The sequence below is a fragment of the Vicia villosa genome, linkage group LG4 (genome assembly GCF_029867415.1).
Source record: "Vicia villosa cultivar HV-30 ecotype Madison, WI linkage group LG4, Vvil1.0, whole genome shotgun sequence".
Taxonomy (NCBI): Eukaryota; Viridiplantae; Streptophyta; class Magnoliopsida; order Fabales; family Fabaceae; genus Vicia; species Vicia villosa.
The window spans coordinates 140,249,411-140,268,257 of NC_081183.1; the positions used below are offsets into that span (position 1 = coordinate 140,249,411).

General features: G+C 35.7%; 2 protein-coding genes across 2 annotated transcripts; one reads left to right on the top strand and one right to left on the bottom strand.

Moving 5' to 3' along the window:
- The first annotated feature begins 351 nt into the window (after positions 1–351).
- On the top strand, positions 352–2,509 carry LOC131599792 (heat shock cognate 70 kDa protein-like). The gene is made up of 2 exons (XM_058872046.1): positions 352–590; positions 745–2,509. Exons 1-2 carry the CDS (start codon positions 368–370, stop codon positions 2,382–2,384), a joined length of 1,863 nt encoding a protein of 620 aa, XP_058728029.1. The 5' UTR covers positions 352–367; the 3' UTR covers positions 2,385–2,509.
- A 15,045-nt stretch (positions 2,510–17,554) lies between these two features.
- On the bottom strand, positions 17,555–18,606 carry LOC131597971 (uncharacterized). Its single transcript, XM_058870628.1, has 2 exons — positions 17,989–18,606; positions 17,555–17,827 (listed from the first exon to the last, which is right to left on the bottom strand). Exons 1-2 carry the CDS (start codon positions 18,604–18,606, stop codon positions 17,555–17,557), a joined length of 891 nt encoding a protein of 296 aa, XP_058726611.1.
- Positions 18,607–18,847: the final 241 nt, after the last annotated feature.

Here is an 18,847-nt window from a genome sequence, read left to right on the forward strand (position 1 = left end):
TTTAAATTCTTCCCGATATCAAATTATCAAGATAAACTATTGTTACACACATCCCAAAACTCACCTATTTTTAAAATTTTAATTTATTTTAAATTAAAATATAAAATAATATTAAAACATGACATGTCCTTAAATGGAGGTAATGATATCCCACTAAATTCAAAGATTTGGGTGTTCACCTTTTTTTCAACACACCACCAAATCAAAAAGTTGCTTATTTCGCAGTGCACACCCGATAGTTAACTGAGATTCCGAACACATGCGAAACAACAACTATATATACTTTAAGTATTTTACTTTTTAAGAAACCCTAAAAACTTTTTTCTCCGACGCAACAAGAAACCCTACTACTATATCGATCTCTAATATGAAGAGAAAACATGAAACAAATTGTGCTGTGGGAATAGACCTCGGCACAACTTATTCATGTGTTGCAGTATGGCAAGAACAGCACTGTCGAGTTGAGATCATTCACAATGATCAAGGCAATAAAACTACTCCTTCTTTTGTTGCTTTCACAAAAAATCAGAGATTGATCGGTGATGCTGCTAAGAATCAAGCTTCTGCCAACCCTCAAAACACTGTTTTTGGTAATTTCTATTCTTTTACTCCTTTAAAGTTCCAAAACCTAATTACAATTTTTAATAACCCAGTTCATGGATCAATTTAGAATTTTCATATTAGTATATTACTTTACGGACCAACCGATCAATTAAACTTTATACGTATCTTTAATTTTTTCAGATGCTAAGAGATTAATTGGTAGGAAGTTTAGTGATCCTATTGTTCAAGATGATATTCTTTTATGGCCATTCAAAGTCGTTGCCGGTGTTGGCGACAGACCCATGATTACTGTTAAGTACGAAGATCAAGAGAAGCAACTCTATGCAGAAGAAGTATCATCTATGGTACTCACAAAGATGCGAGAAATTGCTGAGAAATATTTAGAATCACCAGTTAAGGATGCAGTTGTTACTGTGCCAGCTTACTTTAATGATGCTCAACGAAAAGCAACTATAGATGCTGGTGTTATTGCTGGTCTCAATGTTATGAGGGTAATGAATGAACCAACTGCGGCAGCTGTTGCGTATGGTCTTGACAAGAGGACTGATTATGATGGAGAGCGGAATATTTTTGTCTTTGATCTTGGTGGTGGTACTTTTGATGTGTCTCTACTAACTATTAAGGGTGATGTTTTCAAAGTAAAGGCAACAGCTGGAAACACTCACCTTGGAGGAGAAGACTTTGATAATAGAATGGTCAACTACTTTGTACAAGAGTTCAACAGAAAGAACAAAGTGGATATTTGTGGAAATTCAAAAGCCTTGAGGAGGTTGAGAACTGCTTGTGAGAGGGCAAAGAGATCACTATCTTTCCTTGTTGTTGCCTCTATTGAAGTAGATTCGTTATTTCAAGGTATTGACTTTTCATCATCCATCAATAGGGCCAAGTTTGAGGAAATGAATATGGACCTTTTCAATGAGTGTATGAAGACTGTTGAGAGTTGTCTTACTGACGCTAAGATGGATAAGGGCAGGGTAGATGATGTTGTTCTAGTTGGTGGATCTTCTAGAATTCCTAAAGTACAACAGCTACTACAAGACTTTTTTAAGGGAAAAGAGTTGTGCATGAGCATTAATCCTGATGAGGCCGTAGCTTATGGGGCAGCTGTTCAAGCTGCTTTGCTTAGTGAAGGTGTTACGAATGTTCCAAAGTTGGTGCTGCAGGATGTTACACCTCTGTCTCTTGGCACATCTTTAATAGGAGATATCATGAATGTCGTGATTCCTAAGAATACTTGCATTCCTGTCAACAAGACTAAAGTTTATGGTACAAGTGTAGATAATCAAACCAGTACTTTGATTAAGGTTTATGAGGGTGAGAGGACAAAAGCGAGTGACAACAACTTGCTTGGTTATTTTATTCTTCATGGCATTCCCCCAGCTCCCCGCGGTTCCCCTTCTTCAGTTGTTTGCTTTGATATCGATGAAAATGGTATTTTGACTGTTTCAGCTAAGAATAATGCTTCTGGAAGTTCGAACAAGATTACAATAACTAATCACAAAGAAAGATTGTCAAGTGAGGAAGTTAAGAAATTAATTCAAGAAGCTGAGAAATACCAAATTGAAGATAAGAAATTCCTAAGGAGGGCCACGGTGGTGAATGCATTGGATTATTACATTTACAAAATGAGTAAGGCTTTAGAGAAAGAGGACATTGATACAAAGCTCTCCTCGGAAGAAATTGAGAAGATTAAATCAACGATCGCTGTGACAACAAATTTGGTTGATGAGAATAACCATGTGGTTGAAATAGATGATTTGGAGGACCATCTAAAGAAACTTGAAAGTGGAATGGAACAGATTATTGCTAAGACTATTTAGCTTTTTATTTATTTTTTCTGAATCAAGATTTTGAGTATTGTCTTGCTGTTAAGTATTGTCGTGCTGTTTAGTATTCATTATCTAATTTGCATGATAATGATAACTCCCAAAATTTACTAGTAAATTCTAAGCATCAATACTTGTCAAATTATAGTTTATTCTTCTTAGATTTGATTATGTATCTTGTTACTTTAGATTATAAATCAGTGTTTTTTTGGAAGATTAATTACTACCATCGGTTGAAACTTGATATGTAATTGGCTTAAGGAATTTGTAATGGAAAGAAAGCATGGCAATTTGACATGGAACTTAATATTACAGAAAAGTGAAAAAGTGGTTAAAGATGATAACACAAAAGCATGCAATGATGTTTATTAGCTAGTTTGTTACATAAGAGATGTTAGTTAGTTGCATTGTTGGTTTCGAAGTTAGTTGCTTGTTGTTACTTGTTACACAAGCTATTATACACTAGAGCATAGTACATAGTAGCTTATCATGTGACTTAGGCCAACTATATAAACTAATGTAATTGACATTAATAATTGAGAAAAAAGTCATCTGAACACTCAAATTTGCATATTGTGAACTGTTATTGATAGTCACTTATTTAAACTTGTATGTTTATTTTTTGTCAAAATAGGGATTAATTATGTAGTAATGTTACAAGAATATGTGACAGTTAAAGAATCGCTTTCTTCCTAATTTCTGTTATATTTTTAAGTTAATCTTAAAATAGAAATGTTTAAATATACTTGTAAAATATCAATAGTCAGGAGAGCTAGTGAAGAAGATGTAATGCATTAAGCGTGTGTTTGGTTCCATGTTTTTCACTGTCCCCACCGTGAAAGCCAAAAGCTACAAAAGGTAGCTTCTTGCTAGACGTGCGTTTTTTATGCCTCCCACCGCGATTCCAAACAGATGCTAAGTAAAGTTGCTCAATGGAAATTAGCTAATGGAGCCTACGAGCTGCGTGAGAAGGACTTTAATGACCAATAGAGGATAAATTTTTTATAAGAAATGATTCCCTTCGAACTTAATAATGCATGGGAAACTTATCAACGAATGATGAACAAAATTTTCAAAGACTAGATCAGTTTCGTGGTAGAAGTATACATGAATGACATGATAGTGAAATCCAATAGGAAGGAAGCTTACAAAGCCAATATAGAGATAGTTTTTAAAAAGGTATGGAGATACAACATACGACTAAACCTCAAGAAATGCACGTTTGGCATTATGATAAGGAAGTTTCGGGATACTACTTCACGAAGAAAGACTAATATCAACTTTGACAAGTGTAAAGTCTTAATAGACATGGTGGCTCCAAAGACAAAACACGAATACAAAAACTAAACAGGGTGTTGGTCTCCCTCTCACATTTTCATGCTAGGTTGGTCCACCATGCACTATGGTTCTACAAGTTATCCAGGAAATAGGCGTATTATGAATGATTTGCTGAGTATGAGGTAGTACTCTCCAAACTCAGAGAAGTATTGTCCCGACCTCTTATCATAACTAGATCCAAGGACTTGGAAACTTTGTTTTTTTATTTGTCGGTATTAACAAAAGCCATTGAAGCCTTCTTGGTAATGAAATACATTGAGTCTTAAAGACCTACTTATTCAAGTTCAAATTAAGGCATACTTATCATATTAAGGCCCAACTGATTGAAGTATCAAATTAAGATGGTTGATTATGTCACCAAGTGGATCGAAGAAAAGACCCTAGATAAGATAATAAGTGAGAACGTCCTTTGTAGTTATAGAGAATGAGACGCAATTCATCTATAATAGATTTCACGCTCTAATTGACGAGCTTCGTGTTGTGAAACATTTCACTTTGGTGGAACATCCTCAAATAAGCATTCAAACAAAATCATCAAAGTGAAATGGGCTTGAGGGTGTGAAAGATAGTAGGGTTAAAGAGCTACATGGGCTTATCGTATCACCCCTTGTTCATCAATAAGTGAAACTCCATTTAAGATCACTTATAAGTTTAAGTGATAGTGAATTATCATGACAGAAAGTCATAGTGACAAATGTGAGAACACAACAACTCTTGTACATTGCCAACTAAAACTTGAAATGGGTCAATTGAGTCCAAGGTAAAGCATAAAACAGAAGCAACAATATCTTTAATGAAATTATGGGTACTACCCCCATCTACCAAAATGCCAACGGGTTCAGAAGAGATCTGATCCAAGAGGCGGATATGTCTGCAGCGTGGTCCTAGAAAGAGACTGCAAACTTTACTGGGCAGCGTGAGCAGAGGTTTCCGCAGGAGAATCAACTCCGTAAATCAATTCCGCAACGAAAGACTCTAATTCCCCTGTCATAGGGGAATCTTCATCGTTAGCAACCATTCATAAAACACGAGCACCACATTTGTGTTGTTTGGACCATGGTTGTTCACAGTTGAAATAGAGACCCTTGTGATGTGTTCATCCATTTCAAGACCCGAGAGATGCCAGAAACGAGGCTTGACAGGTGGTGTAGGAAGAAGACCTGGCAGCAGTTTCACCATGGGAGAGGAATCAGAGGTAGGTTTGGGAGAAGGGAAAAACCCCAAAGTAGGTTGCCACGGTAGTGGGGACGGTCGAGAACGCGAAGAACGCGTAATGTCTTGCTACATGTCTTCTTGTAAACGAGAAAGACCGGTGGCATGCAAGATGGACATTGGTTTTTGGGCTAACACTTCATGGCAAACCTCGTTCTTCAACCCAGAAATGAAACAACCGAGAAGATTAGCCTCCAATAAACCATCAATGCGATTGGCGAGAGCTTTAAAATCTGTGAGATACGCCATCACAGATGATGTTTGGGTGAGCTTGAACAAGTTTCCGTGAGGATCGTCGAGCGTAATAGGAGCAAAACGAATTTCCAACTTCTCTAGGAATTGGGACCATGAAGCGATCTGGATGTTGCTGTACATCCATTGGTACCAAGCCAGAGCAGCACTGTCAAGGTAGAAAGAAGAAATTGTGATGCTTTCTTCTTCAGGGGTTCAGTGGTAATTAAAAACTTGAGAAATTTTGAAGATCCACCTGTGTGTATCAGATCCATTAAAACGAGGGATGTTAAGTTTCAAACGAGGTCGAAAATTGGATTCGTTGGATGAACGCCACGAAGCAGTTGAAGCATTGTTATTAAGGCGTTTACAGAATGCGTCAAATTGAGTGGTGAGGAACGCAACTTAACGCGTGAGTTCAAAAATGTGGTGTGGCGGTGGAAGCTGAGAACTCATGGAGGAAGGAACCAACACAATGAAAGCACTAAAATGATAACATTCCATTTTTAAGGTCTTAGTATACCTCCTTAAGAAAATGGAAAGATAGGAAGAGAGAGAATTTTAACGATGATGCATACAACTTAAATAGAAAAATATTCCAAATTTGATATCAGAGAATCTAGCCTAGATATCACAACTCAACAAATCGCATAACCTAGTTGAGTCACGACTTTCTATAACTTAATGGAATAAAACAAGGTATCATTTGAAGAGTACATGATCCTGAAACTTGCTAGAAATTCTTATATTTCTAATAGGCTTGTCAAGTAATAGTGGGCCACAAGTTGCTAACCTCACCTCCCTGGTCCTCAACTATATCATAGGACGTTGCATCCATTGTCAAGGGAGTAGAAAGAAGAAAGGTACATCTCAAACCAAAAGCCTTGGCTTTAAGGGGAACTTCCACTTTCCAAATTGTAGACATAACTCTATCAAATCTATTTGTCGGACCATAAGGAAATGAAGTCTTGCGAAGCTCACTAAAACACGAAGAAACGGAGAACACACAGTCGTCCGACAACATCCAAAACACCGTATCAGCCGCTACTGCAGTGTTGTTAGGCGCTGGCAGCAGCTCTGCCAAGGCTGCCCGCAAGACAGCAGCACCCGAAATCGCTCCTTGGTGAACTCCGAAGTCTCCCCAATTCCACTCTCCGTCCGTCCAACCTCCCAAACTCGAAACCGATACATCCTACAAATGGGAGACAGTAAATAATTTCGGAAAAGAGTTTTTGATTATTCACACTTCCGACCAATTAGCAAGCCTAGTGTGTCCTAAACCAACACTAAACTTGATGTTGTTAACAAGAAAATCCTCCGATAAATTTTTCTCCAACAAAATAATGTCCACCCACCAAATAGATCTTTTACTTTTATTGCCCAACTTCTTTTCACCGATTAAAGCTTTTGAGTTAACATCTCCATATCTTGCTTTCAAGGCCCTATACCACAAAGAATCCGTTGCTTCAAGAATTCTCCACCTCCACTTCAAAAGAAGCGCGATATTGAACTCTTCCAAACTTCTTATGCCAAGACCACCTTTTTCCTCCGAAAGACAAACTTATTTCCAACTCACCCAATGGAGTTTTTTCTTCTCTTCCATCTCCCCCCCTGTCATACCCCAAAATTTGTCCATTACATTTCAAGATAATTGAGTTCAGTTAATCTCCACAGGCTCATATGATCCCTGACTGAAAACATGTTCACTCTCCTCCTAAGCAATGAAGGTCAGAACTAGGGTTTGAATTTTCTCAAGGATAATCAAATTTTGAGACCCCAAATAGGCACCATGGCCTCTCATATGCCTCAAAGGACCCTCATGACAAATTTCAAGCCTTGATCCACAAGATTGCTCATTCAAACGCTCAAACGATCAACAGTCGACTATTTTTGACCTAGAAGTCAATTATGGTCAAAGTACAGTCAAAACTCCCAATTTTTGGGCAACATCAATAGTTATATGTTATATTCATCATTTGATCAAAATTTGATCATGATTTATCAGGAAAAAGGTCCAAAATCATCAAAGGAAGAAGTTACTAAATTAAGGTTTTAAAGGGAAAGTCAACTGAACTTTGACCGATCATAACTCTCACATGGTTCATCAAAAATTGCCCAACCAAAGCCTATTCTCAAGGAAATTTCATTTTCTACAACTTTGATGTTGGGTCTAAAGTCAAGAAATGCACCAGTTGGATGATACAAGCTAATACATTATAGGTCCTTTTGAAAGTCAACAAAAAGACGTTTTTTCTCAAAGGATGGTAAATGAACATGGTAAGTTCAATGAAGGTGAAACCAAAAATATCTTTTAGAAGACTCTTTGAGCTTTCTAAAATGTACAAGAACACCTTCATATGATAAAAAATGAGGGAGATATGATTTGTACAAGGTGGTCGATTTTCAAGAAAGGCGTGAAAACCTAAGTGACAAAATTTATATTTTTGAGTAATGGGCCATAATCCTTGCACCATCCACGAATTTCCAAGTTTATTAAAGGCCCATTTGTCATTTGGTTATTTATTTTATCGTTTTATTTATTTATTTTTGGATTTATTCATTTAAATTCACTATAAATCAAATAAAATCAAAATAAATAAAATCAAATCATACAAAAACTTTCCATTCATGTAAACATGTCCAAGTTCATTCCAGGGTCTCATTTACACGTGAAGAAAAAGCATCAAAATAGGATTCAATTGAAAAAAGGAAACTTTTCATGCACCTTCAAAACAAGATATTTTTTCAATCAAGTTACTCAATCTTTCTTTAAACCTCTCAACCCTAATTTGTCCCATATATATACTTAACTCGTGCAGCCTCCCTCACCACGAACCCTAGCCTCAAAACGATCCTCTCAAATTTCAAAAATCTCACAAAGAAAACCAAGTTTCGTTTTCTTATTTGCAGCCGTTTTCAAAGCCAACAAACCCTTCCATCCTTTCCACAAGGCATCAAGAGGTAAGTTAGGATCATCCACTGTGCGTGAATACGTTTAAAACACGCACACCATGAACATCATCTTCATGTATTTTTATTTTTTTCATATATGGCATAATTGTGTGTTTTAATTCAAAATAACTGCATAATCGAGTTTTGCGTGTCATTTAGAGAAGGTTTGAATTGTTGGCATGAAGATTTAACGTGTGAAATAGGAAACACCATGGCTAGGGCAACACACTTTCTTGATTCGGTTTCATCTATCCAGGCCACCATCGGCTAAACAAATCCACCATTGAACTCGCCTTGGCTTGATTATAAGATCTGGGTTCCTTTTATTCGTGATTTTTTCGTGGTGTGCGATTTTGGATTTTTTGCAGGCTTTGCTACCATGGCGTTCGCCGCTATTTCGCAGCAAATTTCGTAGCAAATGCAGGTGCATGAGGATGAAGATGATGACTGGGCAGATGGACTTTGACCGCACGCGTGTTCGACCACTAGTGGTTGGTCAATGTTTCAGCGCTCTCTTTCCTATTCCGATTGGCTATATGCGGTGATGGTGGACCCCAGTTCTGGTCACTTTTACTTGGTCTCCTATTAACGTTTGTTTACGTACTTATTTTTTGTTTTTTGTGTGATTCACTTTCAGTGAATCATATGCAGCGCAGTTGGCAGAAGGTCCTTGCATGTCACCTTGGGAACCTGGGTTCCCCGTTTTTAGAAAACTCTTTTTTTCCTTTAACTTATCACCTAATTTCTTAATTAATTAATCAATCAATAATTTAAACTAACTATTATATAATTAGGACATTAAATTTAAGTAAATTAGTGCATTATTATAAAAATAGAATCAACATCATAATTAACCTTAATTTATTTTCTCATTTATTTGGATTAAACAAGTTAGTAAATTAGTTTTTTTATATATATGTAATTTTAAACCTAGTTTTTTTAGTTTAATTAAGGTAATATATTTAGAATAACTAATTAAATAAATAGTTAATTTTTTATTTAGGAATTAATCGAATAATTTAATTAACCATCAATTATTTTTATTTTACCCCCGATTCTTCTCTCATCTCTAAATCCCGTGTATGACGCATGTTTTATTTATCTTATTGCTTTTATTTAGATATTAGAATGTACATAGGCCAAATGTAAATATCATAGTGAACATCTTTACGTTTCTGCACTTTTAAATTCCAGTTTGATGATATATATTGCTTAGATGTATGCTAACTAGGGCGTGTACGGCAAGATAACTTAATCGGACGTTAGCTAACTAAAAGATATAAGATAAAATATAATCGAATCCAACACACATGCACGCACTCACCCTTAGGGTACGCCCCTCTTCGGTTGCCTTCGATTAAAAGGTCGCGTCCCTCGAAATGTAGAGGTACCTATTAGCAAATGTCCCTCGATTAAAAAATCATCACAAAGGTCATAAGTCCCTCGATGTTGCCTATGAATATATGATCTTGTCCCTCGATTGTTGCCTACGGAAAGTGATGACCGTCTCTTCGAATATTGCTAAAGGTACCTCTACTTGTTGCCTTCAAACGACCTCGATGATCCTTCGATGACCCACACGTCCAATATAACAAGGATTTCCTACTTATATAGTATGGATGATCCTGGGAATTGTAAAAAATATAGAAAAGGACCAAGTAATTAGGGTAGTTCTCTTAACCTGCTTGGCTCAATAAAAGACATCTTTTCACTACTATTTCAAAAAAAAACTAAGGCTACGCATTTACGCTAAAGTCCTTATGTTTCTTTTCAATTCAAAACAAATAAACATGAGCTAAGCAAGTTAAGAGCCCGTAGATAACTACGGATGAAAAGGGTGCTTACACCTTCCCTTTTCATAACTTACCCCCCGAGCCCGTTTTCTTTCAAAAAAAGGTCTTTTTCTGTACTTTTTACCTTTCCTAACATTGGACAAAATAAAAGTCGGTGGCGACTCATGCTCACCGCAACATTGTTGCATATAAAAAATAAAAGTCAGTTCACCGAGTTACACCCCCCACAAGAAATTGCTTTGCAATTTATTAATCTCACTAACTATCTTCTTAGGGGCTTTTTAAAAAGATAAAGTAAAAATCGCTAAGCTCACTAGTACAAAAATGTTAATTTACACCCGTTTTTTATTAAATTTACACCCATTATTTTTAATAAAAATCGGGTGTAAATACGCCATTTATGAATGAGCAATTATATCTATTTACACCCAATTTCATAAACACCATTTAGTTAAATTTTATTTTCAGTCACAAATACTATAAAATCATACTTATAAAAATCATATTTTAACTAAGTCAAAATATTTTTAATATTAACCAAAAAGTATACAAAATCATGTGCAGTCATAATATTTCAAGTACATCAAAATTATATTTTAACTAAGTCATAACACTTTCTTCATATATAAGTTTTCTTCTTCTTCTTCTTTGGCTTTTGTTTTGGCAACATTTCTATCTCCTTATCCTCTTCAACCATTTGCATTTGATCTGGTAGATTTTGCTCCTCAACCTTTTGATTTTCAACCATTTGCAAAAATACTTGAGCCCAAAGTTGCCGAATATGGTCGATTGTCTCTTTTTCATATGGTGACGTGTCTGTAAATATCTACAAGTTCAACATATAATAAATTAACAATATTAAAACAATAATTTATTGCATTAAAGATTCAGTACAAACAAATGAAATATGAAGTACATCACTTTTCTATTAGTCGAATGATGGATCAACCGAACTAAAGACAGTAGTCGAAGACGATTTAATCAAATCTTTCTCAAATCTGAGAAGTCTCACAAGAGTCATGGGTGGAAGTGTTATTGGTCTTTATTGATGTTTATTAGTATCACATCTTTAGTTTTAAACAAACTACGGTTCCTGAACATATTTTTGCCTTTTATTGATGTGATACTAATAACTATGAATTAAAAGAAAGAATTTATATAACTGGAGTGATTTTCTCACCTGACTAATTGTAGCATTGCGAACAAGATCCCGGGCTGCTTCCTTGACAGCAAGAGCAGAAAGACCGTTGGGGATGCTCACGACAGTACGCCTAATATACGATAGAAACTCGTATGGTTAATAAAATGATCATGACAAGTAGTACCAATGCAAGCATACACTTACCATTTGGCGAAACTGGCACCTTGCTGGTAGTATGCAGCCGAACAAGAAGCAAGATCGTCTATACCTTGGCACCATGATTCATTGTTTGAGCCAGCTAGGGGCACTAAACCCTATTGTTCATGGCACATTAGCCATATGTTAAACAACATGTCTGATTAATAGAATACCACACTTACAAATGTATCCTATTGAAACTACTTTCTCGGGTATAATCTTATCTTCAAACTCAAATTATAGTTTCTAGTTGAATCAGAACTCATGGAAAGAATTAATCGATGGACACGGGCTGCATGTTTTCAGCTTCTGTCCTAAGGTCTTGGTACAAGACAGATGACAAGTATCGTTCCCCGAAACTTGGATGAACAGTCTGAAATTCAAGTCATCAGAAATTTTACAATATTTTAATAATATCTCTAATTAGACCTCGCATAATGAAGTTTCACGCTGTTTTAAGAATAATTGTTCTTACCACAATAAGTTTTCCTTTGTTCTCAGGAAGACTAGCCAATCTAAGTGGTGCAACCGTGTTAGCTCCGGACGATATGCCAACCTAGAAAAAAATTTAAACTATCAAACTTCCAATTGCAATTCGCAAACAGTTTGTTGCAATTTATTTAAGAATCATGTATCCAATGTATAAAGATTGAAGTTTTCTCCGACATTTTTTGTTTTAAGTGTAGGAAATTGACATTTCAAGATTACCATGAGTCCTTCTTTTACGGCCAATGTCCTAGCCATGTTAACTGCATCTTCACTGCTAACCTACAACAATGTAAGTTTGTGACAAGTTAGTATAAGTAAATGACAACTAATTATACTAACTCATAAATATAACAGATCACACACAATTTGCAAAATCTGTTCAAAACAAATCTGAAAATTCAATTTCAAAAAGGCAATAAACAACAACGATATTAGAACCGAGAATAGATTGTGCTTATGATTGTAAATGCTGTTGAGTTTTCTAGATCAAAAAGAGATATTAGAAAAGTTAGTCTTGTGAGTCACTTCCTAAAAGAAAGTCTTATTTGATAAATGGGTGGCTAGTAACATTCACATTTCTTCAAGCTACAGTTCTTCCAGCACTTGAAAAAAAAATGGTTCATTATACATGCACATGGTTTCTAATTTGTATTCATTATGAAGCTTTAATCTATATCAGAAATTTGAACGAGGACTTCAAGAAATAAACATAACACTAAATTTCAACAACCTAATAGTTCATTATACATGCACATGTATTTTATCAATTATCATTGCCCTCATCCGTCAATTATCTTGGAATATAAATAGAATTTAGTTCCATGAAAGTGCTACTTAGGATGCTTTGTCCCTAAAAGTCACAGTCTATCTAAATTCTAAAGAAATTAATCTATTAGTAAATCGATAATTTCAATAGAGTAAACTTTTAGCAGGTGAACAACTTCACAATGACCAATTTTATAGACAAAAACTTTCAGCAACAAAAGCAACATATCTTCACATTTTCGTATTAACAGATAATCGTAAATAACTAATCACACTTTCTCTCTAAAATGAACATGCCAAATTCCAATGCCAAATCCTTAAACAATACATACAATCAAGTATCTATGCTTACCTAGAGCAGCTAGTTGTTGTTTCCTTCCACTTCCAGGTGGGCATCCTCTAGGCCGTTTCTCCGAAGAAGACATGGAATTATCAGTGGCAGACATAGGAGAAGAGAGCCTCAAAGAAACAGGTACATCAGGACCATACTTCCTAGGTCTCCCTCTTTTCTTTTTCCTTTCGTACTTAAGGTAAATAAGTTGAGGAGGTAGTTATACTCCTGTTTAGGAATCAATAGCATGCCAAATATGTGAGATTAATAACCAATTGCAAGAGAAAGACACATCAAAACCATTTCTCTAAATAAGTTCTTATAAGCATTCAAACTGTGTGCTATAGGAGTAATAGTAACACTTAATTCTTAAAGCCTGACAAAATTGTATAGATAGAAATTTAAATGTTCTTTCTAGTGCAGATTCTCTATCAATACATGTCACTTTAGAGTCGTAGATAGCTTTCTAATCACAACCTTCATTGAACAACTACTAGTTAATTAGAAGGAAATATCTCTTATTAAACAGACAGACATGTAACCAGTATTTTGAGTTTAAAAAGCTATTATATTGCATGACAGGCCTAATATACAACAGTTTCAGAGTTGCAATTTGAAATTTCCCCATTCTTACACTTACTGTGGACCAATTATGAGGGTGACAAGGTTCAAACTCAAACATTCCCAAACTGTCGACAGTGCGGTGAACCCCGATACTGTGATAATCTGCTCATGGTTCTTGAATTGTTGAGGAGCTATCATGATTCACACTTATTAACAACTTTTCAATTTGGAAATATAAGATGCAACCACCAACAAAGAGGGCCTTAAAATGCTGCATCAAGACTCAACACAATTCATTTAGAAAACAACCACTAGAAACAATTATGCAAACTTGAGACACACCTTATGCAGACTTGAGAAATGGAAGAGCTTCTGAAGGCGGTAATGTGACTGATCTCAACAATTCTAGTGAGAAAAGAATCCCAAAGAAATGAGAGAGAATTGTGTTTTCCGAAGCCTGTAAAATAAAGAATTGTACTAAAGTTAATACTTGAAGCCTGACACTATAGATATTGTATCCAACACAGTCAATGTTACTCGCATTAATTTGTTGTTGATGAAGTTTTCACTTTAAATTTGATATTCTATTTCCTTGTTTTGTGATTTTAGAAAAACATTGGAATGGAAACAAGATTGTGTCATTCTCACCACTAAAAAATCTTGAGGCACGGTAGTGAAAATAAAAATAGATAGCATTTTTCTTATTATGTGAAAACTTATCATCAACTGAAAATGAAAACTTAAAATAAACCAAACATCAGTTTTTTTCTATTGATGGAAATCATTTACATTTCATACCTTCTAACAGAGTATTATGTATCTATCTAATACTACATAGCTAAGTGAGAAGTTATTTGCATTAAGGGAATTCAGTTATTTGTTCTCTCATTGCAATTATCAAGTTCAGCTTCATCAATCCAATCTTCACCCTGAAATAACAATGTTGTGACCCCTAGTCAGTCATAAAATAGGTCAAGGAGAGGAGTATTGACAATTTCATAGAATAAGTCTTTCTGTTATAAGCACAAAAATAATAATAATGTCAACAGAGTGTCTTAAAATCTATTTGTGGACAAACAGAACTTCTTGAATATTAATCCGCAAAGTCAGTGAAAAAAATTTAGAGCTACTAAGATTAATAAAATGTAGATTTACTGCTAGAGCCACAACATTGATATAAAAGTCAACTAGTGTTGCTTGCATCCACCTGCGTACATTTTGGAGCTTATGAAGTTCAGTTATATGATAAACGGATGCCACAAGTAGAAGCGGTGCAGAAACTTACTTACATCAGCATGATAAAGTTGCAAATATATACATGAATGACATAGAAATAACTTGCTTTGCCTTTGTGAGTATTTCAATTAGGAAAATTAAGAAAGAAAAACTTTTTATAGGTCACAACTTTAAAAATCAATGTTGTCCACACTGCACTCTATGCATACACTTTCAAATGCTTACCAAAATAAACTTCACAGTAATCCGCACCTGATTCTTCCTAGGCTTCACATCTGGACTCGATTTCACCTTCAACAAACTTCTCATCCTCACCCATTTTCCAATCGAACTCAACCCGCGTTTAGTGTCACCAAAATGCAATCAGAACCGAAACCCGTACTTGCCAATTTCAACAAAAATAAACACATCAACTCGCAACTTCCCAACAATCTGCATCTACTTCACTGAATTGCAACATCCAAACATTCCTCCACAACTCAGTTCTGAGCTTCAACTACAACATCCATCATCAGCAACCTTCACCGCATAACAACCCTTTCATTATTCCAACCCTAAAGAAAAAAACAAAATAAAAATAATCGATTAGGAGAGGAATCAAATGACTGAATCAGAAAAAAAGGAAATTCAATCCGGTTACTCTAAATTGGATTCCTTGCGTTTAACGTTTGTGAAATTGAACGTGTAATTTCTCGTACCTCTCTGGGAGTGAACTCAATAGCACTCCTCATACTACTGATGAGGATGGGGCATTGTCGAGAGAATTAGAAGGAATGAAGATAGAGCGAGGGAAGTACCGTCAATAGCGAAGAGTGATTTGGCGAGATGAGAATTCAAGGCGGAACGAGCGTTAGGGAAATCGGCGCTTCCGATATCCATAACCGCCTTACCGAGATGAAACATGAGAGATTCTGGATTCGGAGTGGATTGCGTTTGGATAAACATACTCTTCGCCATGGTTCTTCACGATTCAGGGTTTTCTGTTATTTCTGAATGTTATTTGGAATTTCGATTAAGGGAATATTTGGGAAGACTATGTTTCAGAGAAGGTTAGGGTTTCAATGTTGGAGAAGGAGAATGGAAGATTTGAGAAGACTATGAAATTTGTTGAAAACTGGGTTTAGAAGAGTTTGGTTGAAAACTGCTATGAAATTAGAATAACGTTGAGAGTTTTGTTCAATCCTATAAGTTAATATTTACTTATTAATTTGTAAATAATGTTTAAATTATTTTATTAACTTAAGAAATTTAGACTCATTAAATTGTTAATAATGTTTAAATTATTTGTTAAAATGTCATATAGATTACATATTTTAAGTTGTAAAATTAAATAAAAATTTTTAGTTTATAAAAATTTACACCCGTTTTTAGTTTAAAGGGTGTAATTGAGATTTGATTATAGTAATATTTTTAATTTAAACCCGTTTTTAGAAAATAAGGTGTATATTGTCACCTGATAATGCTTAAAATGACATTTTATTTACAAAATTGCCACCATATTTCTCATTTACACCCGTTTTTAATATATTGGGTGTAAATTTTAAAATTATATTAATGTTTTTGTACTAGTGGCTACTCAACATCGATTTCAAAAGTGTAATCCTCCCACCAAAACTTAGCCACCTCGTTGTCTAAGAATTCAATTTTTTTCTAAAAGTATCCAATAGTGGTCTACAAGATAAAAACCTTCTAGGATTCGAACCAATATAAATTCCAAGAAATTTGAATTCTTTTGCCTCCGTTCTACAAGAAAGAAAAGACGTTGCGACTTCCAAAAAATGCGGATTAATATTAATGCCAATGATCTTACTCTTGTGGTAGTTAATGCCAAGACCCGACACCATCTCAAAACCTTTCAACATTGACTTAATAGCCCAAAGATGATTCCAACTTACATCGCCTACCAAAAGGGTATCATCCGCAAATTGAAGAATATCTATGAAACACCTACCATTCAAATTGTAACCCTTAAAGACTCCGATTTGAACCGCCTTATTAACCAAAGCTCTCAAACCTTCCACCACTATGACAAAGAGAAAAGGGGAAATAGGATCACCTTGACGAAGACCCCTTTCCACCTCGAATTCCAAAGTGGGGCTTCCATTGACTATAACCGACATCTTGCTCGAAAACACCAAAGCTTCCATCCACTTCATCCATAAAGGACCAAAACCCATTCTCCTGATCATATCTCTAAGAAAGTTCCAACTTACTTTGTCATAAGATTTTTCAAAGTCCACTTTGAAGAGTAAACATTCCTTATCTTCCTTGTTAGCATAATCCACCAATTCGTTAGCCACAAGAACACCATCCAACATTTGTCTTCCCGGAACAAAAGCACTTTGACAATTGGAAATGATAGAGGAGAGAACCCTCTTAATCCTTCTAGCCAAAACTTTAGAAATAATTTTGTGGATGCTACCCACTAAACAAATAGGGCGATACTCATCAAGCCCCAAAGTATTAGAAGACTTTGGGATTAAAGAAAGAAACGAGGAATTATAGATTTTGAAAGCTTAGCACCATTATGAAAATCTCTAAAGCACTTTAGAATATCTTCCTTAATAAAATCCCAGCATCTCTTAAAAAATAAGAGAGAAAAACCATCCGGTCCCGGGCTCTTAGATGCATCACAATTCCACATCGCCTCCTTTACCTCCAATTCCGTAAAAGGAACCTCCAAACTATTCCTAGCTTCTGTGCTCAACGAACTAAGAGAGATACCATCTAAGGTTGGTCTCGCAAAACTCTCTTCTTCGAACTTCTCTTCAAAATGAATTTTAACCGCCTCCTTCACCTCCTTTACCGATTCCACCACTCCACCGCTATTGCTAATAAGACTTATATGTTTCCTACTCCTCCTTTCTTTCATAACTTTATGAAAAAACTTGCTATTATTATCTCCATCGTTCAACTACTTTAACCTAGCCTTTTGAATAAGCACATTCTCTTTTATCTTAAGGTTCAACCATATTTTCTTACTAGCCCTTCTTTTTCTAGCATGCACCTCTTCATCCCATAGCTCATTATCGTCCGAAACGTTCAAATCCCTAATTCCTTCCTCCACCTCCATATCATACTTGCCAAAGACATTTTTATTCCACCATCTCATCCTATCCTTAATTAGACGGAGCTTCTCTTTCATAACAAAGTCCCCTCTTCCTTGTATCTTCAAATCCGACCACTCCTTTTTAACAAAGGGAATAAAACCTTTATCGGAAATCCATTCGTTGTTAAATAAAAACGGTTTAGGGTCCCAATCCTCTTTTTCAACAATCAACCAAACTGGACAATGGTCCGAAATGTCCCTCAAACAAATCAATTGGCCAACAACACTCCAGACGTTACAATGTTGTTAGACACAAGAAACCTATCGATTCTACTCTTAGATTTGCCATCGCCACTATACCATCTAAACTTCTTTCCTTTGCTAGGAACATCCATCAAACCACTTTCATCAATGAACTCCGAAAATTCCCTGTATTCCACATAGTTTCCTCCCGAAGATAAACCCACTCTCTCACTCCTTTTTTTAACCGCATTGAAATCTCCCCCAAAGATCCATTCACCATCTTTATGAATATGTTTCAGTTCCAACAAACGATCCCATAATATGCGTTTAGCACGAACAGAAAAAGGAGAGTAAATATTAGCAATATAGTATGTACCTCCATTCCACAAGACTTTGTTGCCGAGATATCCATCGCCAGAAAAACTCGCTACTACCGTGACCGAGTAGTTCTTCCAAATAGTCAAAAGACCTCCCGACATTCCGTTCGCCGCAGAATAAGAGAAACCAATGTCTTCCTTCTCCCAAAAACTGCTATCCAACAAAACTGAAACCTCCTTCATTTTAGTTTCTTGAATGAGAAACATGTCTGCCTTCCCACCTCGAATAATGCTACTAATCCTTTTCCTCTTGATCTTACTGCCGCCTCCCCTTATCTTATAAGTGCCCACAATCATTTAAACCTTTTTTATTGCTCCTCCTGGACCACCGATTCTTCATTCACAATTCGGTTTCCTTCTTCTAAAGGCTTCACAAGATCCCTCCTAGCATCTCCTGATACAACTCCTAGTTTAGAAACCAAACTCTACAATTCGCCTTCCGTAGAGAGACCAAAGTTCGATAGTAAACGATTATTGCACCTCAAAATATCATATTCAGATGGTTTGTTTCCAGAAAAAGATAAAACCACATTATCCT

Coding starts and splice junctions, on each gene's coding strand:
- LOC131599792 (XM_058872046.1), top strand. CDS start 368: ATGAAGAGAAAACATGAAACAAATTGTGCTGTGGGAATAGACCTCGGC. Junction 591..744: donor CCCTCAAAACACTGTTTTTG/GTAATTTCTATT, acceptor TAATTTTTTCAG/ATGCTAAGAGATTAATTGGT.
- LOC131597971 (XM_058870628.1), bottom strand. CDS start 18,606: ATGATTGTGGGCACTTATAAGATAAGGGGAGGCGGCAGTAAGATCAAG. Junction 17,828..17,988: donor TTCTTGTGTCTAACAACATT/GTAACGTCTGGA, acceptor TTTGTTAAAAAG/GAGTGGTCGGATTTGAAGAT.